Source organism: Porites lutea, chromosome 1 (genome assembly GCF_958299795.1).
Source record: "Porites lutea chromosome 1, jaPorLute2.1, whole genome shotgun sequence".
Classification (NCBI taxonomy): Eukaryota; Metazoa; Cnidaria; class Anthozoa; order Scleractinia; family Poritidae; genus Porites; species Porites lutea.
In genome coordinates this window covers 8,820,217-8,843,659 of record NC_133201.1, presented here as the reverse complement: position 1 = coordinate 8,843,659, position 23,443 = coordinate 8,820,217, and the positions used below count along the sequence as shown (strand labels likewise).

The 23,443-nt window shown below is 38.7% G+C and overlaps 1 protein-coding gene across 8 annotated transcripts in view; it reads left to right on the top strand.

Moving 5' to 3' along the window:
- Window positions 1-20,233, top strand: part of LOC140944272 (ephrin type-A receptor 4-like) — a 31,212-nt gene extending 10,979 nt beyond the window's left edge. For 6 of the 8 annotated variants that reach the window (XM_073393438.1, XM_073393421.1, XM_073393446.1 and 3 more), the window contains 16 exons: window positions 3,081-3,236; window positions 3,953-4,306; window positions 5,095-5,303; window positions 6,393-6,462; window positions 6,775-6,889; window positions 7,767-7,798; window positions 8,518-8,655; window positions 8,871-8,935; window positions 9,317-9,422; window positions 10,132-10,193; window positions 11,625-11,723; window positions 12,270-12,380; window positions 12,498-12,647; window positions 12,885-12,929; window positions 13,670-13,818; window positions 14,480-15,442. In XM_073393438.1, coding sequence (XP_073249539.1) covers window positions 3,081-3,236; window positions 3,953-4,306; window positions 5,095-5,303; window positions 6,393-6,462; window positions 6,775-6,889; window positions 7,767-7,798; window positions 8,518-8,655; window positions 8,871-8,935; window positions 9,317-9,422; window positions 10,132-10,193; window positions 11,625-11,723; window positions 12,270-12,380; window positions 12,498-12,647; window positions 12,885-12,929; window positions 13,670-13,818; window positions 14,480-14,720 — 2,102 coding nt within the window. In that variant the 3' untranslated portion in view covers window positions 14,721-15,442. Of the gene's footprint in view, window positions 1-3,080; window positions 3,237-3,952; window positions 4,307-5,094; window positions 5,304-6,392; window positions 6,463-6,774; window positions 6,890-7,766; window positions 7,799-8,517; window positions 8,656-8,870; window positions 8,936-9,316; window positions 9,423-10,131; window positions 10,194-11,624; window positions 11,724-12,269; window positions 12,381-12,497; window positions 12,648-12,884; window positions 12,930-13,669; window positions 13,819-14,479; window positions 15,443-19,129; window positions 19,365-19,993 lie in introns of those variants that run through there. The other 2 variants (XR_012166693.1, XM_073393453.1) reach the window with 2 other exon arrangements.
- The last annotated feature ends 3,210 nt before the right edge of the window (window positions 20,234-23,443 follow it).

The following is a 23,443-nucleotide window of genomic DNA, read 5'->3' as shown; positions in this document are numbered from 1 at the left end:
CTCAGAGAGAAAGGAGAAGTGAAAGCAACCAAGGTTAAATGAAAATTAACCTGAAATCACATTTGTTTCGAATCAAACGTTTTTCGTACCAAAGTAATTAAGGAGAAATTTAGAGCCTCGTTATCTGTGACAGTCTTCCTGTTGTCAGTAATGTCAAAACTGGCCGAGAACATTACGTTAACAGTGTTAAGCATGATGCATCAAAGATAAAGCTTACATGTAGTTTAAGACCCGCTTAACCTTGGTGGGCTGCCGGCTGTAGACTGCATGTGAAATTATTAGACTGTCTGATACCCCCTGGCTTGCGTATTATCTATTTCTTAAATAATATATAGATTTAGCCAGGGCTAAAAGCGAAGCTCCCATTAATAAATTTATATTTTAAATCAAACAATAAACTTGTAATCCACAAATCAGTTAACTTAAGGGCACATTCATGTGACTTTTGAGGGAAAGGATAAGTCATCTTAGAGTGAAACATCTTACATCGAGTTGATAGCCTAAATATATGTACACCAGAAAAAATAGCAAACATCTTCTATCACATTCAAGAGCCACAATGGCTCTTGATCACAGTAGATTAGGCATCGAAAACCAATTCTTGGAAAACAAATCAGGCCGCATTTTTTTGCGTTCCACAGGTTTACTTTACAAATTCTTGCCAACAAATCTGAGGGTGTGTAAACCAACTTTTTATACTTTTTATACATCACATCTGAGGTGAAACAGTACTTTTTATCATACAGACCTCGGACAGAATACGGCATTTCACAATTTTTCAATGTTCAGGACGATCAATCGTGGGCTTTTAGTGAAACCGTTCAAAAAATTTCCAAAATCACCCATACGGCCAGCCGGTTCTCATTTTTAGTGCGAGCTGTCAGTGTGGTCGAGTGTTTGAATGAACTTTAATGGAGATACGCTTCAGCATAATAACGAATTTATTATCATTATTTTTTGTTATTTAATGGTTCCAGTTATAACGATGTGTAATCTTATAAAGCGTTTGATACGGGCAACATTTCTAAGTACTCCTGCAAGCGATGTTCATGAACGATGAAAACAAACACCACGGACAAGCGATTAAAATTGCAAGAGAGACTACTAACAATCAATAAGAGAAATATAATTCGGTAAAACATTTACAGAGACTACAATTTTCATTCACGAAGACAAGTATTAAAGTGTCTCTAAAAATCCTGAGTGTTTTAGCTTAAAGCTTGAGCTTAAGTTTATTTTGTTTTACTTTCAGCCGGCCTCCCGGTGTTTGTTTTTTTTCAAAGATGAACTCCTCGAAACAAGAAAATCACGCAAAAGGTTTTCTTTCTACAGCCAAATTTATAACTAAATATTCTTCGGAACGTTTTTTTTTTCTATTTGCCGTGAGAAAATATATCTGAAGGCCTTTTAAAGTTCTGTAAGCTTATATCAAACCTGATACTAGATCAGATCATTGACTCAAATCTCAACAAACGTGCAAAAACTTGCCGCATAAACTGTGCTCGACTTCATGATATCAGATATAACAAAAACAAACATCAAATACAATAATTACTCAGGCTTACCATTTGAGATTCAGTTCCTGAAAGATATCAAGGAAGGCCATAGTTGCTTGAGACTTTTAAACCCTCTTACGCATTGTGCAAGGTGACAGGCTAAAACGATGCCATCCGAAATCGGATTACCCAATTTTGACAAGCAACGCAGTTCTTAACCAAAAACCCAATAAACAAACCAGCCATGGATAACAGAAGACTCTTGATAGCAGCTGTATTTCATTTTGTACATCCAGTGGAAAAAGATTTACACAGTTAAAAACATCACAAGTTGACGCAAAACTCTGTCAGCTTTAGCTGTCAAAGTAAACAACTTTCAAGATGCTGCATAAATTTTCCGCATGAACTCACCTGTCACATTTTGACCAATCAGAAGACAAAAATTGGACGTAGAGCGTGACCAACGCGTGACCATGGTAAAAAAAGGTCTTCCCCGCCTTTATTTTTAAAAAAGTGGCTGAATTTTCGCGTCCGACGTCAGTTTGAAATCAAAATCTTGAAAGTGCGGGGGCATAGTGACATAAACACAACATATTTCATATGAATCATTGGAAAAATAGACTTGAGCCTGCGATCATTTGAAACTGGTAATTTGTCAGCGGATAACTTCAAAAAAGTACTCGACCTCGATGGGTCGACACTTGAGCCCGCGGTACGGTCAGGTGATACTGGTCAGCGGATATCCTGTTTTGACAGCTGTCAATTGATTACAATATTGATGTGCAATTAGTTTTCTATTGGGCTCCCAAACTAGCTAGAAGGTGTGAGAGTAAACATTGGTTTCCCTGTGGTGCGGACGGACGGTCGGGCGTACGGTCACGTGATTACCAAATTTTCTCGGATGGGTAGATTACCACATTTCCTTAGCTATGGGGCTCCGTCCACGCGCGCGGGTGGAGCTCCGCTACTATGTAAACAACCGATACCTTTCAGGAAGAGATCGTAATTAAAAAATGATGGACGAACGATAAGGTAATTACCACCGTCCGGGTAATGTTTTTTTAGTTACTGGATGTCCCGCCAGTGCCGCCATATTGAAATGCGAGCCACGTAGAAAACCGCTGATATTTTATCTCCTGCAGGCAGGCTTCTCGGCGTGGAGTCACGCAGTGCTCTCTGTTGCGTGACTCCTGCCCGATAGGGGACTACTGTTTCAAGGTAGTGTCAAGGGCTCATTGTTCTTTTGTATCAAATTAGTAATTTTACGTCCAAAACTACGTTTTTGTTAATGCCGCGTGGATTGTCATAAGTTATTTAGTAGGTGATGGTACTATTTCCCAATAGTTTGGGTACGTTTCGACGCTGTTCAACTATTTTTTCGAGATAGTGTGAGATGCATGTGTAATTCACATGCATTGGGACTGAACGGAAAAGTTCCGTTGTGTTAATAATTATTATGTTTTTTGTTGTTGTTTTCTTTCTTTTATGTTTTTGTTTGTTTTGCTTTTGTTTTTGTGGTTTTTTTTCTCAATTTTTGTTTCATCGATACTGACTAAGGGCGCTTTATTTATTTTTTCTTCGCAGAGTGCAAGGTAGGTTATTTCAAAGACAAGTTGGGAAATACCCAATGTACGGAATGCCCATTGAACAGTGTCACCGAAACGGTGGATAGGAAATACTGCAAGTGCAAGCGGGGATTCTTTCGCGCTGCATGGGAGAAGGTTACAGACAATTGCACAGGTAGGACTAAAAACACTCTATCTTTGGGATGAAATTTTAATGGTAAGACGATCAGATATTGGACCACTTTTCCCAGACAACTGCTACTTTGTTTTCATACCACCCTTACTGGTAACACTGGCATCATTCGAGTCAAATGTTTACATTGTTTGCCCAGTCTTTCTGTGAGTTGATTGCTGCTGTTACGGGTGTTAATGTCATTGCGCATTTATTCTTTCTTTCATTCATTAATGTGTTCGTTCGTTAATTGCAATTCATTCATCCGTTCGCTTCTTCCGTTTTATTCATTTCATTCATTCGTTCGTTTCGTCCGTCTGTTCGTTCGTTTGTTCGTTCGTTCGTTCGTTCGTTCGTTCGTTCGTTCGTTCGTTCGTTCGTTCATTCATTCATTTATTAATTCACTCATTTTATTTTCTATTGATTATCCCATTTCATTTCTTTCTTTCTTTCTTTCTTTCTTTCTTTTCTCTCCTTTTCTGTTCTATTCTATTCTATTCTACCCTACTCTATTCGATTCCATTCCATTCTATCCATTCCATTGTGTTCTATCTTATTCGATTTTATTTGATTCATTCTGGTTTACTTGATTCAGTTGATTAATTTGATTTGAATTTACATGTACTGAACATTGTTATATTCGTATCACTTTACTATACAGGCTAGTACCGTTCACCTTTTACTATAAATTCCCAACCCTTCTGTTCCTTTTTCTAAAGCTGTACCATCAAAACCAAGACACCTGCGAAGCCTTGCCGGAAATCAAACAACAGTGAGCTTATCCTGGAGCCATCCCCATCACTCTGGCGGACGGAGGGATGTGTATTACGAGTTAGAATGCAAGATTGTATGTCAGAAGGAACAAACAAGCTGTAGCCAGGACTGCGGTTCACAAGTGGTCTTCCTTCCGAGGCAAAGGAATTTGTCACACACCAAGGCCACTGTTACGAAGTTATTTTCGGCGACGGCTTATAGACTCAGGATTTACGCGAAAAATGGTGTCAGTGCAGTGGCGGAGAAAGAAGGCGTCCCGTCCGAATATGCAGAATTAGAAATTACAACGCTCGAGTCAGGTATACATTGATGGTGGGGTCCCTTTTTCCTGTACGAAGTCTATTAATTATACTGTAAGATTTTGTTCGGTTCTTTTCATTTTACTATCAGCCAAGTTTTGCTTTGCATGCATTCGAATGGAGTAGGGACCTATTGGTTATTAGTCTGCTACACAGCCGTTTTTAGTGTCGTCACGCAACGCTCCTCTCACGCTAAAAACGGCTGTGTAGCAGACTAATTGGTTATGGGCAACGATATGATTGTTTCGTCGTGTAAGATTTACGAATTAAATAATTTCTGTGCCTTTTTTTTTCGTTGACTCCTCTTCCTCACTTTTAAACATTTAGTAGACATACACTATCCGAACTGCGTAGACGTGATCATTCACGCTGGATTTTAATAGACTAAAAGGTTGACATCAAGGTTGATTTCCACTGTCTGACGCGTTAACGCACGTAAATTTTAATCACGTAATAAAACAAAGGCAAGATAAAAAGAGCTAAACTTAAACGAGAAGTTGAACGAGGTTCAAGTTTTACGCTTACGAGCGACCTTTCCGCATTGGCTCTTAGTCTATTTTATTTGCCAACGTAATTTTTACGCACGTAAGCACGTGAAAATTACGCGGCACTGGAAATCAACTCGTGGATTTTCACTTTCGCGTAATTTTACGTGCGTAAATGAAACAGAGGAAATGCATGAAAGGCCGCGCGTACGCGTTAAGGTTGAGTGAGGGTTAACTTTTACAGTGGAAATCCACATTTGGTGACAAAAATTTCTAAACCAAACGTATCTATTTTCATCTCAGCTCCTGAACAGCCCATCGTAACTGTAAAAAGGCTTGACAGCACGTCTATCCGTGTTTCATGGAAACTTAAGAACGGCAATAAAGGCATTAAGTACTTTTTGGTGATGTATCATCCAGCGGGACGTGAGTCTGAGAAGATAACAAAAAATACAACTAAAATGGAGCTTACAGTAAACGGACTCGAACCTGATACTGAGTATGAATTTGTGGTGAGTAACATCTCCATGGTTGCTACAGGTCAGGAAATGGTTAGGGGAAAAAGTTCCTTCAAGGTCAGGGAAAAGTCAGGGAATATGGGGAAAATTTTTGTCTCAAAGAGATCAGGGAAAAGTGAAATTTTAAGAGTACATATTTATTCTTTTCCCTTTACTTATATAGTTTTCTACCCTTTAAAATTCTTTTGTACATTGTATGGGCATGAATCGTGTTGTATTGGTAGAATATTGTTCATGAAATGGAACGACAAGCTGATGTTGGAAAAGAAAATCTATTCTTTTTGCACTTTATGTTAAGGAATTAACTATCAATTCATGTACACTGCCTTTAGAACTTAACATCGTAGATTTTTAGCGATTGGTGTCGTCGGTTAAACCGGTGACAACGCGAGTTTTTGATTCCTCCTCTAGTAATTTGCTTTTTAATGTACTCATGGTTTTGTTTAGGCAAAAATGTCCCTTAGTTTCAGCTATAGTTGTAGCAGGGTTAGCAAATCTATCTTGCTCTTGCGATCATTGCGTAAACATTGAGAACAAACCAGACAAAGGACTCCTCCCTCAGAATCAATTTTGTTCTGGCACCACGTGACCATCGAGCTCCAACCAGGGTCTCTCAAGGTCTCTCCCTCTCGATCCGAATGGACGAATAGGAGAGAACCCTGGGAACGAGGTTGATGTATATGTTGTTTCGCTCTCGTTGTTCTCACTTGCGATAACTAGGCAGTTTTGAATTCTGCTAATTTTTTAATCGATCGTGTTGGAGTTGACAAAATAACTGTTTGAGGAATTTCCCATTATGTTTATTATGTTTTTGATAAAGAGAAAAATGGACGGATTTGACTAAAAAGGGAAAATAGTTAAAACTTAAAAGTGATTGACATTTTTAATTGAATTAGTCGACAATGACCAGTCTGAGATCAGTCCGCCACATGCCGTTGTATGTGTATTCGTTACTCTAATACGATATATCTCTCTTGATTGAATTCCTCTGCAATAGAAAATCAACTAAGATAGCCCCTTCAATCTGATTTGCTCGTTGACGACAACGAAAACAACCACGCTATATTTGAATATTTGTTCCAGGTCGTTGCAAAGAACAGCATGGGTTTTGGACCAGAAAGCTTCGAAGTCAAAGCAAAAAAGAGTGGAATTGGTGAGACAAGCAATGATCTTTACATATCGGCACAACAGACTTCTTATTTTAACTCATTACGTATTCGAATATAGCCCATTTCAAAGAGGCGCTAAGCCTCTTTATAAACCAAGAAGAATTATACGGAAATGAGTTTAATTTGCATGTAACATATGATAGGATGGGTACTTTGACTTACTTAAAGGCAATTCGAAAACTGGGCGATTTTTGTGTCTTCAACCTGGAATGCCCATGTTTTTAGTGTTGCTGTCTTATGGAGATGCCAGGTTTTGACCAACATATGCTGTGTTGTCTTTCTTTTTTCTGCTCCAGGCCCCAAAGTGGACGACAGTAAGAAGCTATGGCTTTTAATTGCTATAGCGACGGGAAGCACTGTATTTGTTCTGGCCGTTGTCGTGATTGCCATTGTGGCCGTGACGAAAAAGAGGCAAGATAAAATAATTTATTTGCAACTTCATGGAGATGCAATGATAAAAGTTCACTCCAAGCTTGACCTCTTCAGTTAGGGCCTGTTTACATGGAAGTGGGGGACCCCGGGTAGGTGAGGTAACCCTTTCAGGTGGGGTAAACCCCTGTCTATATAATCTCACATATGGTCACCCCACCTATCATGCAAACATGATCAAATTAAAATGGGAGATTATATGGACAGGCGGATTACCCCACCTAAGGGGCTTACCTCACCCACTTGGGGTCACCCACCTCCATGTAAACAGGCCTTTAGAATGGACTGTTCTCTTGAAACCAAAGATCAGCCCGTTCCAACTGGAGATGTTACACCTGTAAGGTGACTAGTGTGAACTCTTGCTGTGGTGTATGCTGACTAGAAGAGCCCTTAGAGATACTAACAATATATACCATACCTACTCGTCCTAGGTGTTGAATTAACACCGAAAAGTTATCCTTAAGGCACAGTAAATAAATTGCAATCTGAGACATGCCAGTAGCTCAAGATTTCATCCAATCTTGGGACCCTAAGAGGCCCGTTTTACCCCACAAGGTAGTTAACAACCATGTGCGGTCATAGTTTATGAGGTAGAGTGATCACAGAGGATTTTGAACTGGACTGTTCCTCCGGAACACCCCGTTTGTTACCCAGCGACAGTCTTACTTGGGGGTTCAGTTAGCATTCATTATTTTCAAAAGAAAAAGTTACTTACCCTGCACTGTTTCTGTGTACGGATTTTGACCATTCTTTTGGTGAGCTCCTTTTTCCATTTATTATTATTGCATGGCCATATTCTTTTAAGAGTGAAGCGTTGGGACTCCATCATATTTGACTATTATTTCTTTCGTTCATATAGAAAATACAGAAAAAGAGCAAACACCTTTGAAGGTGAGTGATAGCATATGCATATAAGCGCAACGTACGGTCATTAAAGAGACCTTAAGATTTGAAGACGAGCTGAGAACGACAAAGAAAATATAGATTTTACTTTATTTTATTATTATTATTATTATTATTATTATTATTATTATTATTATTATTATTATTATTATTATTATTATTTTTATTTTTATTTTTATTTTTTTATTTTATTTATTTTTTTTTTAATAGACACTCCCCGCAGGCTTCATTGTTTTTGTTTGCTTGTTTCTTTGTTTGTAAGAGGAAAAGTTGACACCGTTATTTTTTTACTGATTAGGAGGTTTAACCTTCTCCCGATCGCAAAATTATAAAACTTGTTTCCGTAACTACGATATTTTCGACAAAACCCTCAGTAGAATTACGACATCTATTGCGTTTTCCCGCCAACCCTAGTTCACGCGCTCGCATAGTATTCTCATCCTCGTATTCGTCCTGGGCTTAGAATTTAAAGGTCTCTATTTAGTGATAGATACAAGCGGGAGGTTGCTAACTACCAGTGAAGCATGAGAAAACCCAAAGCCGACTTTTACGTTTAGCAAATTGTCAAAAGCTCGCGCTTTCCCCGGCCATTGTTGATTTTTTTCTTGAATTTTAATTTGCCTGTTTTGTATCCGTATCCGCAGCAACGGAGCTATTCTCAAACATTCTTGAATTTTAATTTGCCTGTTTTGTATCCGTATCCGCAGCAACGGAGCTATTCTCAAACAATGGCCTCTCGCAGTACGTTGACCCCAGTAACTATGAAGATCCCATGGAAGCTGTCAAAACGTTTGCGGCCGAGATCGACAGATGTCAAGTCAAATTGGATTGTGCAGTTGGTGGAGGTGTGTGATATCTTGAATTATTCCTTTCGAGTAATAACACAATAATCATTATTATATATTTCTATTACAAATGATTTTCCCCACATCCTTACTAATGCTTATTAAACTCACTAACAACTACCCGTGCTATTTTATAATATACACGGATTATTATTCAGCCTTGTTGATTGTTTTAGACTATTGTTCTTACTTTCTTTTGTCTGCCATTAAACTAGGCGAATTTGCTGAAGTTTTCAAGGGGCTATACGATGGATCAACTGTTGCAGTGAAGATTCTAAAGGTGCGTTATAACGAGTCCTTTGTAGGGGGGTACTAACGTACATCAAGTAGCTTTGAAAATGGCCCTGTTATAGGGTGGTATCCCTGTGGTTTCTCGACATAGTGCATGATGGGTAAGGGAAAAGGAAGATGTGTTGTTCGGAATAAAGTTTTGTTGGTGAACATCTGCTGTGTTGTCTCTGATCCGACATCTTATAACTGGCCCCAGAGCAAGGGCTACTACCTTAAAAGTGGAAAGCTGGATTGTTGATTTAGAAAATTAAACTTATCCGTATCGTGCCAATGCTTCTGTAATCAAAATTTTTGCGTGATATATTTAAATGCAATAAGTTTTCATGGTGACTGTCAGGTAAAAAATGTGTCCCTTTTTTGTATCCAACAGCAAGGTTCTACTATTAAGAACACAGAAGACTTTATGTCCGAGGCATCCATCATGGGCCAGTTTAGACACCCCAACGTAATCCTGCTTGTTGGCGTGGTAACAATTAGTACGTACACTGTTCATGTGGTTGTTTATTCCTTTGTTTGCGTTTTATTGTTGTTTTTTGTTATTTGTTTGTTTGCTTGTTTCTTTTAGTCGATTCGTATGCTTTATTAATGCATGACAAGAGAGGATCCTCTCTTGTACATGAACAAGGTCACATATTAGCTCATTAATATATTGCGACCCATGCGTCAATTCCTTAGTTTTCTTACGGCTGCTTTGTCACTCGATATTGCTGGCATAACCGGCTTTTATCTTTTGAAGTTAATATTTGCTTGTGAGTTAACGCGTGTATCAGTGAGCAAAAATGCAGCAATAACGCCGCTGGCCCGAGATTTGCCTAATTGTCAAGAATACGTGATGACGTCCCTCGTACTCTGGATACAAGGAGTTTTTTTCTTGCGTGCTCGGGATTCCTCGGTGTCAGCCGGAGGCTGACAGATTTTCGGCCAAAGTCCGAAGATAAAAGTGGCGTGACCGAAACCGGAAACCGCGCATGAAAAGTCTCTGGCACCCCTAGGGTAGGTACTTCGTTGCCTTTGAAGTGAGCAGTACCTATAAAAAATAATTATTATATTCTTCCAATGCTTCAGGGTTGATACGGCCTACACACAACGTTCTATTTGCTAATTGTGGTGCCACTAGATTGTCTTAGTCAGCTGCAAAAGGTTGTAATTAATTGCTACCTCTAAAGTTTGTATTGGTTATTTCAGGTCAACCAATGATGATTGTTACAGAGTTTATGGAGGGTGGATCACTGGATCAGTTTTTAAAGGTGCGTTTGATCACCTGGTTTGGCAAAGCTGGGGATTTGCCCGCCATTGGTTAAGCGTGATTCCCTGTAGGGTGGGGCGCATACTCTTTTTAAGTTACTCTAAAGCTGGAGCCGGTTCAAGAAGATTATTTCCATAGAGCAAATATTTCCAAGGGATGCAGCTATCAAGAAAAGCATAGCCAAGCAAAGAAATTTGATATCGTGTCTTTCATGGTTAGACTTGAAAACTACCCGTATGTAGTTTGACACTTTGGCTGCATCTAGATGGGCTCGATTTCCTCCCCTCTCTGAGTTCCTGTCAGCGCGGGCTCATTTCCCGAACAATCAATAGATGGTAAACAAGCCTACTGCATCTGCGGTGCGATAAGTTTGCCCTGTTATAATGCACCTATAAATGTAATGCCGGCGGGGAGGAGGCAGGGCATAGGGTGGGGATTTGACTTTTTTCAAAAATTTGCGATCAAATTTCCTGCCCACGGGCAAATCATTCCAGTCAAATGCAACCAAATTTCCCCACCTCAGGCTCCACATTGCTGTCAGTCCCAAGGCAGAACCTAAGAAAGGCACAATAAAAATGTTTCCAAATAAAACTCTGCAAACTTTTATAAACGTTGCTGCATCACCAAAGATACATGTTCCTGTCACAACTGCGCGCAATTATACGTTTAACCATAATCCGTGTTACACTGCGTAGAATACATAAACCTTTAGGAGAAAGTCCACATTTTGTAAGTCTAAATATACCCGTTTTATCGTTCGTAGTAAAGGGTACAAAGAAAGTCAGTTTTATAAGTTTACAGTGATTGTAGCAAATGAGCCATACACTAATCAATTGTACTTGCAAAAATCGACTTGGTTCCTCTTAATTATCCGTTTACTTTTATACCACAGTATATTAAGAGGTTCAATTGATCAAAAACACGCTAAAACAAACGAAATTTGAAGACAAAACAGTGAAATCCACTCAGCCTTCGCTTGTTCTCATTGGCCTTTATGACTTCCTGGTCTTTTCAAACCGTATGGCGCAGGCGTGAAACGTGGAAGCGGGAAACATATGTTCGGTCTCAGTCTTTTTCGTCCCAGTCGGCAGTCAAATATGTCCACGTCAGGCGAAGAAAGATTCAAATATCCCCTCCCCCGGGAGAACAAGATCAGTTAAATGCCCTACCCCAGGGACAACAAAGACAATCAAATCCCCACCCCATGCCCTACCCCCCTCCCCCCCGCCGGCTTTACATTGATAGGTGCATAATCAGAGTGGAGAGTCTGAAAACAAAGCACTTTATTTGAGTGTCAAGGTATTTGGGGACACTTTTTTAAGTCTCCAACTGTAGACAGAACCGCCATTTTACGTGTTCATTCGAGCCACGCGAAGATCTAACCGGTTGCAGTGCAAAGGAAGTACCTGTATGGTATTGCTTTCTCTTAAAGGAACACAAGGGCAAACTTACTCCCCTACAACTTGTTGGCATGATCCGAGGAGTAGCGTCTGGAATGGTGTATCTTTCAGCCATCAATTTCATACATAGGGTAAGTCACAAAAATATTGGTTAGTAATCTTAATTTTATTCATCCATTCATGGGTCCTTCCGTCCGCCCGCCTACTCACTCAGTGGTATAATGGTACCTTAGTTCGACCACAGCATACGTAATACCCAACTTAACGTCTAAGGTCAGTGATTGGTAGAAGTGTTAAATGTGCATGTGATCAATATTCTGCCAGTAGATCATCCGCAGCTACGGTTTATATCCGTCTGGAAAAAGGAACGAAATGTCTTGCATAAAAAGGGAATTCAACCTCCACATAATTTTGTTTGTACACCTACATGGCCGCCTTTGTTTTTTGGTAGACTAATATGACAGCCTCGAAGTCATGTAGGAATGATCTGTACTCGACAACCAGCCGTAAATGGTATTACTGAAAAATAGTTTAATTAATTTTATTTTTCTGCTGGTTGCGTAGGGAATAAACGATTGTTTTAACGGCGCAGCTGAAAAACCAGTTTCTTTACTTTCTCAAGACCTTTCGGGTCAAGTTGTTCTTTTTTTTTTCTTTCTATATTCATTATATTTTAGGATCTTGCGGCCCGTAACGTTTTGGTTGGCGAGAACATGATTTGCAAAGTCTCTGACTTTGGTCTTTCAAGAGAGTTAGAGGACGATCCAGATTCCGAGTACCAAACGCAGGTAAAACTTCTACTTTTTTTTTTTTTTTTTTTTTTTGGCGTGAAAGTACTACTGAGCTGTATCATTTTATGACCGCTTGAAATAAACGTGACTTACCCCTTCACCTATTACCTCTAGGGTGGTAAAATTCCTATTCGTTGGACGGCTCCCGAAGCTATAAGATACCGGAAATTCAGTTCTGCTAGTGACGTGTGGAGTTTTGGAATTTTGATGTGGGAGACCATGGCATTTGGCGAAAGACCATATTGGGACTGGAGCAACTTTGAGGTAACATTGAACTTTAGGCTCATCAGGTACCAAGTTTCTTGGATTAAGACCTGAGTTGCTTCATTGATTACTTAAGGATAAAGTCTACAACTCCCCCCCCCGCCCCCGCCACCACTACCACCCCTCACCCTCCCCATCACCCTCTGCCTCCTGAGCAAATGCGCTCTCTCGCTTCATGCCTCTTATCGTAGTTATGGGCGTTTCCCCCTTTTGAGATGTATTTTTTCTCTTTTACAGGTTATTGACAGAGTAGAAGCAGGTTACCGTCTGCCAGCTCCAATGGTATGTTTCTGCCTTGTTAGTTAGTTAGTTTGTTTGTTTGCTTACTTGTAGCAAGGTGGTCAAAAACAATTCTACTCGAAGTCGTTGAAGATAATGAAAAAATTATATATTTTATCCCAGCCCAACACTTTTTCCGTTTGTTTGTTTTTTGTTTCTTTTGTTGTTGTTGTTTCTGTTTGTTTGTTTGTTTTTTTAATGGTAGCTAAACGGTTACTGCTGAGGCTTTATTTAGAAGAGAATCTCTGTTGGTCTTCACTCGATTAATCCAAAACTGATGCTTTCGTTTTCTGACTTCATGAAATTTTGGTTTTGTTGTCTCCGTTGTTTGTTTGTTTGTTTTGGTTTTCTTTAACCAATCAATTCACGTTATCCATCTTAAGGTAATTTTCAACAAGGAGCATCACCAATGATAACCAAGGTCGGCTATACCACTTTAACCCTGTAAACCCTAAGATCAAAAACTGAATTCTCATTTGTTGCCCCTCAGTCATTTCCTACAGAAGTAGTGGAGTGAAGTTGATAAAATATCAAGCAAATTCATCTTGTGTGATCATGTCCGTAATTCTCTTGAATACTCTGTTTTACAAAGCATTGATATTACAAGGAGAAATTTGATGCCGATCACCCTTAGGGCTTAAAGGGTTAAGAGACTTCCTCGTGAATACTTTACTTGAATGAAACTAAACCCGGTAGAAATTTCATGGATATTTTTTCACTTTTTTCTCGGTTGCCCTACCCAGAAATGCCCAAAAATCGTGCACGGCGTTATGATGGATTGCTGGAGTCAAGACAGAACACAAAGACCGAGGTTTAAAGAGATTTTAAGAAGATTAGAAGATCTTATTCGCACACCAGAAATGCTCAACGACGATCTGGTTTGCTATACAAGGTGAGTGCCGCTCCACATAAGTATTTTCTGACCACTTTAGGCATTAAAACTGTAGTCTGTTGCAGCAGAAGGCAAGGATTGATAGGAGCTGAAAATTGAAATAATTGAGATAACGTCTTAGGTTTTTAACATGCCTGCTAAAATACCCCCCCCCCCCCCCCCCCCTAATGAAAATTATTATGGTTATTATGCCCTGAAGAAAATTGCTTGATAGTTTCCTTTTAAGTCTACAGGAGCGTTTTATGTATGAGTAAAGGCACTTAGTAATGAATTTAGCACAGGGAAACTGCCCACCTTCCCCTCCCTTAAGCCAGCATTAACACTTACTTCCCACTTAGGACAAAATGTTGGCTTAGGGGAGAGGTAGGGGGGCAGTTTCCCAGAAACGTATAATGATCACAGAGTTGTCCTCTAACAGTAATATCCTCGTGACATACCGGCAGCCCCTTTAACCCTTTAAACCATAAGATCAAAATTTGAATTCTCATTTGTTGCTCCTATTCATTTCCTACAGAAATAGCGGGGAGAAGTTGATAAAATATCAATCTCTTATGCGATCATATGTCCATAATTCTCATGACCACTCTGTTTTACAAAGCATTTAGAAGATCACTCTTAGGGCTTAAAGGGTTAAAACGTCTTTACCTCTTTTCTCCTTCAGTGCCGTGTCAGCGGACTTCACAAAATTAAATACGATCAGTGAGTGGCTGGGTAGCATTCATATGGGGCAGTATATCTCTAACTTCAAGACTGCGGGATACAGCGACTTAACCCAAGTAACACGCATCAAAGACAATGACCTGAAAGATATTGGGGTTATGTTAATAGGCCACAGGAACAAGATTTATAAAAGCATAAAGTCCATGAGGAGACATTTTGACAACATGCCCGAAGCCGTTTAACTGGGTGAAGAGTTAACAGCTGAAGTTTGCCGAAGATTAGCGAATATTCCCCAAGATGTGCCGAGGCTTGAAAATGCTCTTTTGAGTTTTAAGATTATTGGTTTAAATACACATTCAAGAGCTCTATTTTTGAATTTTTAAGAATATACATTAAATTATAGGATTTCGGACCTAAGTGTTCTTAGTTGGTCTAACTTACCCCGAGAAATGGAAGTCCAAAATCTTTTGTTTTCATTGGTGTATTTAAATATTAGCTATAGCAATTGGCATTGGCTATTGCGTCACGTTATACGTGTAAAGGTAATACTAAATGAAAAAACTTAATGTGCAATAATAAAATAAAGCGAAGTAAAACTTAAGCCCTAGGCTTATTATATTTATGTAAACAGAACAGTAAGGTAGTTGGCCAATCACCAATCGAGTCCGTAGCTCCTTTTGAGTTCGTTGCACTGTAACATTAGTAGAATTATGTTGATTTAAGGTATCAGTTTTAACAGGTGCCTATTCTTGACTACATGTATAGCGACGAATTTCGGTTTGGTCGCTTCTTTCAGTAGTGTTTGTTTGCATAAACTATGCGAAACCGCTGTGCGTTTTAGGTTCTGTTATTAAATCTGTAGTGGATGTGTGTTGTTGTGTGTACTAAGAAAAAACTGAAATATGTTGTAAATTATTATTCAAAAAAACTGTTTTATAAAATTAGACAACACATGTATATTAAACGTATCTTGATGGCTGATTTTCTCTTTACCGTAACTTGCCACAACTCGATCTCGCAAGTTTTATAGAAAGCTGTAAAGCTAGCGAGCTTGCAACTACCGCAACGAGCTATTAACAGGCCTGTATTGCTCGCTTCTGACCGAGTGGCTCATTCGACAGAGAAATGGTAGAGCTAATCAATCGGCAAATCGTGGGTTCGATTGTAACTTGGGGAACCGGAGACTTTTCACGTATATGGAAAAGCCTTTGAGCTATGAGTAAGTTTAAAAGGCTTTTCGAAGTGTCTAAGAAAATAAAAATGGATCAAGTTACGGGCTGATTTAGCGACAGAACGGGGACGTCATTTGACGACGGAAAAGCGCGCGGAAGAGACTAAACTCGACTTCCAGTGCGCAATTTGCGGCTCTGCCATTGGTCAAGCCAGTTGCTTGATTTGCGCACGCAGTCGTCAACTGACGTTCCCGTTCTGTTGCTAAATCAACCTGTTAACTGAAACAAAACGTCTGTATTCTTTAAAAAGAATCCTTGATATATTTTAAACCAAAAGAGAATTACTGCTTTTCAATTTAACTGAGGAAAACATCGGACTAGACACTCGCATGTCTTATGCTTATTTTGCTGGAGTGTCAATGTCTTTAGCACCAAAGTACTAATTGAGGACACTATGTTTTACGTCCCCACCTGCAGACGGCACCACCATTTAACGTGGTCATCCGAGCCAGGTTTAGCCGTTTGCAAGGCAAACGCAGTACCTTCACTTTTCGGTTATTTTAAGACCTTGAGTGTTAGTCGGGTCCCGGGAATCGAGTTAGACACTCAAAAGTCTTATCGCGAGAAGACACTTATTTAATTAATGTCCTGTACTGCCGTCTTTTATTTCTTCAGTACCTTCCTTTTAGTGTTTTGCCACTTCCGCTTTTTACATGTATTTATCGAACATATCTCTTTAGGAAGATCTATTAATCCGCCACAGTTCAAAACACTGCACTTATGATAAAAATGCCGACTGTGTGAAGGAGTTCATTTTGTAAATTTGATGATTATGCGCGCGTCCTTGTTCGCTATGGAACCTAACGTTAGCGAAGAAATTACCAGCAAGTGAAAAAGTCACACTTTGTGAAACAAATGTCCCCCATCTATTATATCAAACTTTACAAAAAACAAAAGTGAATTTTTAAAAACTGTTGGAAAAAAAATATCAAAAACCACCATTGCAATCCGTTTTGTACTTTCTCCGGTGTGTCCGCCGTGCCTTAACTTTTTTATACTCGTGCTAACAGTTAGCCTTCTCCTTGTTTTCAGTTTGTTGGCAGTCAGTCCCACAGCTCGTATTTTGATAAATTTCGTGTCGCAGCTCCTCAAAAGGGTGCTTTGCGGTTGAATTTGGAGTGACAATGGGATGAATTAAAAATCAATAATAATTATAATGATAATATTAATACTAATTAAAGAGGTTATAGATAAGTAATTGACCATGCAGTTAGTCTGCTAAGGGGTCTGGTGGCGCCTTGTCGTGGTAGCGGACTACACCTATCCGGTCTTTAGTCTCTGAGTGTCACTTTTTTAATAAATGTAATGTTCACTAACTTCAATTGTTATGTCTCCTTTTCCACGATTTCAAACATTCCCCCACCTAACTTCATTAAAAACAATTTAAGAATCTATCAGAAATTCTTTTTGTGCTAAGAAGCTTAAAGGGTAGGCTCACTGAGGCATGATTAAATCCTGGAAATCTCAGCAAGATTCATTTTGAAGGAAATTAAAGTGGTTATGAAAAAAAAGAAGCCGGCTCTTGAGCGAATCGCCCCCTTAAAGGTACAGTGGAACGAAGGGGAGGAAAATCTAGAGAACAGTCATTTCTTTAACTTTTCAAACCGACGCAAACATCCAGGGACGTTTTAATCGGGCCGTCGTAACAGTTCACCCAGTCCTTAAGGAAAACGCACTGTTTCGTCAATAATTGTCTTTTTGGTCCTTTTTTATATTAGGTTTTATTTAGTGAACAGAAAACCAAATCTTTTTATCGGGGGACCTTGCAATGAAAGTACCATTATTAATAATAAGTTGTCATATGCATTGAACACAGCATTTGATCATCCACTGTGCCGAAAAATATCGTTGACGTTGTCGCTTTCTCTATTTTTTTCCCTAGAATTACCACCACATCGTTATATTTACATCAAAAACATGTGCTTTGTACGTCTTAAAAAAATATGCCCATAAATTCAGCCGAGTTATAACCTGCCAACTTCGATTCTGTTCATAGATACTTTTTTTTTTGGCGAAATTTGGTCCTTAGTTTATATGCTGTCAATCGGTGCATTATTCCGCGGGTGGCAACCTTCACACCCCGCGTTAGATGAAGAAAGGGCATAAAAGAGACCGAATTGATTTTAATTAATGATCAAATTGCATGAATAGTGTTCACATTGTTGTCTTCCGTTGAAGAACAAATATTAGCATCAGAATCGTACGCGTATATATGACTAGCTATAGGTCTAAAGAGACCAATACTGGTAGGCTTGCTGAGGTAAGTCGTCTTATTTTTTTATTTTTATCTTTATTTTTCTTCAGCCGCAATTTTTGTTTTCTCAGGTTTTTATTTTTCTTCTCTGATACAAAGCAACTATGTATTCTAATGTCAAGAATCTAGCAAGGTTCGAATAATTGTTGAGTTAAAAAAACAATTCGTGTTAGATTGAGTTCATTGTTTTGAACTATTTTAACAAAGCCGAGAGAACCACTTCAATTCGAGAGTGTTTCTAACTTCGCACTCCGTAATTATCAAATCTTGGCTCGACCATTCAGGCCACTGAGTGTTTTCTTGGAATCTCACCTCTTAAAAAAGTCCCTTTTTATCGCAGAAAACAGTTGGGACTGCAGATTAGAGAAAGCTTTAAGTAAATCAAATTGACCTTTAAAAGTCCTTTGACAAATATGGCAACGACATTTTCCTTTAGGTTTCAAAGCTCAGCGGTAAAGCATATTTTTTTAAGTGCTGCGTCAATGCAGTTAAAGAGATATTGGCGTGATGCGCTGTATCAGAATATCAAAGACTAAAATTATTTAAAAGGCACGGTAGGAAGTTAGACATAAATTTCTAAGTAAAGATAAAATCTATTGACAGCATGGAAATAGGAAACTCTCTTTGACCACTTTATCAGTTACTCTTTCCTGAAGATTGTAACATTAATAATAGCACCGCTAACGAAATTGAAATGTATGAACTTTTAGCTCATACAATTCATTTTGATGTGACCTTGTGTATCAAAGCTACTGAAAATCTTGTGCGTTGGCGTCTTCACCAGCGGTGAAAACAAATAATATAGACTTGCCTGCAAGTCGACCGCAAAATTTTTCTCGATCGCGAAACGCAAGTTAGAAATTCTTCATGTTTTCGGCGGCAAAGCGAACGACGGAGAAAGTGGGGCGCTGAGGCCTACTACCGGAAGCGGAAACGAGAATCGAAGCACTTTGAGAAAGTCTACGAATAATTTGGCCTCCTTATTATACGCCAGAGTCATAAGGTCCTAAGGTTCTAGTGTTTGAGCTCCCGAAAACCTGAAATTATCATTGAATACTGACGCGATGGCACCACTGTGGCACGCAGAACGCAAGACGTCTACTGAATGTTACCTTTGAGTTTTCTATCGATGTAAGGGTAGTGATGCACCTGTTTTATCTTACAGATTTTTATCAGTCATTAAGAAGTCATGGATAGTGTGCATATATCTTTACTCCTCTTTTTGTCTGGCGGCTTCGTCCTTTGTCTTACGGTCCGATCAGTGGCAGGATGCAAAGTAAGTGAAGCATCCTCAGAAGTCCAGAAGAATTGTCAAGGATATAGTCCACTGTGCGGCAATTTCTTTCTTGCTGCTTATAAATATGCATGTGAAGGAAGAATACGAAAAAGAGGGAATCCAGGTACGTTTTTGTCATCATATACAGTGAACCCTCTATATAACGAAGGGCCAAGAGACTGGCAAAATTTGTACGCTATAACAGGGTTTTGTTATATCGAGGTTCTGTTTCGTATATTTTACTATTGCTGGGGTAAAAAAAAAACGTTCGTTACTTTCGTTTTACCAAGGACGTCGTTATATATAAGTTCGTTATATCGAGGTTCCGTTGTAGCATGATCTTTTCTCGGCAACTCTGGCTCTCAAATACCAGCAGTGTGATCTACATTTAGAAGGTACCTGAGACCTTTGTGTGCCCTTATAGTTGAATAATAATGAGGGAGCTACATCAATAGGTCATTTATTATTAGAAAAGTATTTTACGTACATGAGCCCCGAAATGCGTCTGTGGGTGAATTATTGAAGTTACTAACTTAAAGGGCACTAATGGAAAGTGATCATTTTGGAAATTAGTACATCATCATCATCATCGTCATCACCATCATCATCATCATCACTACCATCTTTATCGTCGTCGTTGTTGTCGTCGTCGCGTCGTTGTCGTCGTTCATTAATGTTTTCATATATGCAATTGTCATTGTTATTGATATTTTCATTGATATCATCGTTGTCTTGATGATTTTGTCTTCGTAGAAGTTTTGCTTGCCAACTATGAACTTTACAAAACAGACGCTATTCAGTTTCTGTCGAGGACAAAACGTGCGAAGATCACTACTTGGAGAGCATCGACTGACCCTGTAGAAGAATGTTGCAATGAAACGTGTATCTTTGAAGAAGTCAACGAGTACTGCTAAACTGTTGGAGAGTGTCTCAGTAACTGCTCGCGTAGCAACGTCACACCTTGTGCGTGCGTAACCTAAGCAGCGCATAGGTAACTCATGACTCATTAAAGAACGAAGATGATCACTTGACTTATTAATCTCGTTTTTCTTCTTTTCTTGTGATTAGCCAGTGTTAAAGGTTTTTCTGTTGGAAAAGGTACCAGGAATCTTTTGTTATTTTTTCAAGGCGAACGAATTATCTTTAGAGCATGATTTTGATTTTTAATAAAGTCATAACTGCGCTAGCAATTAAAATGCAAATACGTAACCAGACATGTACGTATGGTATGCCTTTATTTCTGCTAAGTGTATCGACAACTGCTTGAGTCTGTTAAAAGTATGATGTCCCGAGCAAAAGCGGTAAAAGGTCTTTCTCCACCGCTGTGATAAAATATAGCTCTGTTTGCAAAGAGCATGCAGCCCGCTTTCAGTTAGCATAAACTTAAAAGGATCAGTGTGACGCTCGCAAAGCAAGCTAGCAAATTTTCCGCTTATACGACATTTTGCGCTATTGTTATTGACAACATGGGAGATGCATCAAAACTTCATTCGATAGTGCTCTTCTTTCAAATTATAGTATTTTGTACATTTCGTTGCCAAGTACCGATGCCCCACTCCAAAACGTAAACTAAAACGTAACGAGTACATTCTGATCAAGTTCCTCGGTATTAGCTTTGGATTTAACAAGGCTTTGGCTTTGTAAACTAACATTCCCATTGTGCCTGAATTCTAAAGTTGCTTCTTTACAAATGGGATTGACTTTATAGCCAAATGAATACCTATCTCGGGCAAAATGTACCCAGAGAACAATACATGTCCACTCAGCTCTGGTAAAAATATCCCTTTATTATCGACTGAAAGGCAAGTGTAGCCCTTGCTTCGCTTGAATTTTCAGCTCAAAATATCCCGATACCTCCGGTACTCCCAGTCAATTTCATTCCATTCGGTTCGTAAATCAGTTGCACTGGAACAGTTACATTTAGCTTAAATTTTGTGTGTTCTTCATATGAGGTCGATGAAATGCCTTAAAGATTGATCGACCAAGGTCCGGGTGAAGCTCAGAAAGATGAATGATACGTAAAAAGATAAGCTTTTTCTCAAGATATGTCATAAAAAATCACCTAGAGACCTCGTGCTTTTTGCGGGGGCAGTTCGAATGACCACCTGGTCGATTGCATGCACAAGAAAAACAATGAAAGTGAGAAATATTAGTAAACGAGACGATTAATACATAGTCAATCCTGTATTTAACCTTATTGAATTTTTATATCTCATTTGATTCAGCATTATTTTTTAAACGAATTTTATAAGTTTAATTGTTGATGTAATCCAGGCTCTTTGGTGACTAATTTGAAGAAAAACATGAATTTAATACGATCAAAATGGAAGATGCTAAATTCAGGTCGTCAGTGTTCGTTTATCTCGGATTTCCGACCTTGTGGTGTCATTCCGTTCGTTGCTGCGCTATATGGCCCTGTGAATGGTGTAAACTATTTACTTTCTTCGGGCCAAATTTGGTGGCTATTGGACGTAACGCAATTTTTTTACGACTTTTTCAATCATAGGGCCACCCTATTTTTACAGGGGCTGTCAGAAATGAGTATTAAGTGAATAATTTTAATCCCTTATTATAGATATCTTGCTGCTGCAATTCCTCTCCATTTGCGCAAAAAGCAATAACGAAAACAAAACATCCTTAAAGCAATCGTCGCGGAACATGTAAGTTCTTAAGTTAGTCTGGCAGGTGCAGATGCACCCAGTCCTATAAAGAATCCAGTGACAGTGACGGCTAAGGACAGCTGTACCGGTTTCATTAGACCTAATTGAAAAGGGGGTTCTTATCAACCGAAGGGTGGCTTCCTATTCGTGCAATTGTCGGTGAATCCATGCAAAAGCCGAAAACGAAAAGTAGAAAGATAACTAAACATGCATGGTAGCTGAAAAACCCCACATACAGATATCCTATCGGTTAAGTGTTGAACCTTCTACGTAAACGTCCACTGTTCTTGACAATCGATCACGCCTTTTTTATCACGTAATAAGGATTTATTATCAACATTTCTTCATGAAATTTTTAGCTTTAACAATAGAACATGCTTGAACGCGTGTTCTACTTAGTTTTAATAGAAAATTTATTAATTTTGTAGCGATTTGCACAAAAACTCGCTCCCGGACATGCACCCTCTGCGTATTACATCCATACTGGTACCTTTTAGCCTTTAAGGAAATAAAAGGGGGGAAAGAAACAAGAAAAACGAACGAAAGACTAACGCAACATGTTGCTTAAAAGACGCCCATGTAAAGTCTAATTAGACACAACTTTAAAATTGGATGTTTTTAACTCTCGATTCAAGTTTTATTGGTGCCACAAGTCCATAAAATCTGCATGGCCATGGAGTATTTCGTGTATCAATGCAGTTTTAAACGCTTTTTCTACGAGAATTTAAAGCACTAACCAGAAACAAAAAAAAAGTGACATAGCAACTCCCTAGGTAAAAATCAAAGTGCAATATCAAAAACATAAATAAATTAAAATCAATTAAATCGAAATCGATATGATTCTGTTTATATCTTTTAAAAGCTTAATTTAATTGCGACTACTATAATTAGCTCTAGATACAGTATTTCAGGCTAATTTTAATTCATCTTACATGCTGGTCTGTATTTTTTCTGCTTAATTGTGTTTTTAACATTTTTGAAGATTTATTTTAAAATGTTCCAGATATTGCAAAATGCCACCGTTTACTTTTTCGACTAGAATTCAGTCCTTAGCCTCTTATTTTAAAGAGCAACTAATAACTATAGTTTTATAAAGTACATTGGAGAGAGATATTTCAAACGAATACAAGTTCTGTGATTTTTACCATACATGTATTATTTTTGTGATATTTTCCTCTAGACGACTCGGAAAAAGAAGAAAAAGGTAGTGTATAATTCACATAAATGTCAAAGGTTTTGCACAGGTGTTTTCTTTAATCTTTCATCTTTTTGGATCGCATTTTAAAGCTCTCGAACAAAACGAAAGAACACGTGGCTTCCTTCGTTCCTAGTAGGAACGTTTTAATAAAAAGATAAGACAATTTCCCAACACACTAAATCTTATCCCCCGCATGTCCTAAATCCATTTTGAAAAAGGGAATGTTTATGCTTCCGAGGAAACCATAAAAAACCTCTTGGAGCCAATCTTCAGCTATTTTTATCGATACTCGAGTTTAGCATAAAGAAACAAAAACGAAGATGGGAAAGACTAGCCATCTAAAGC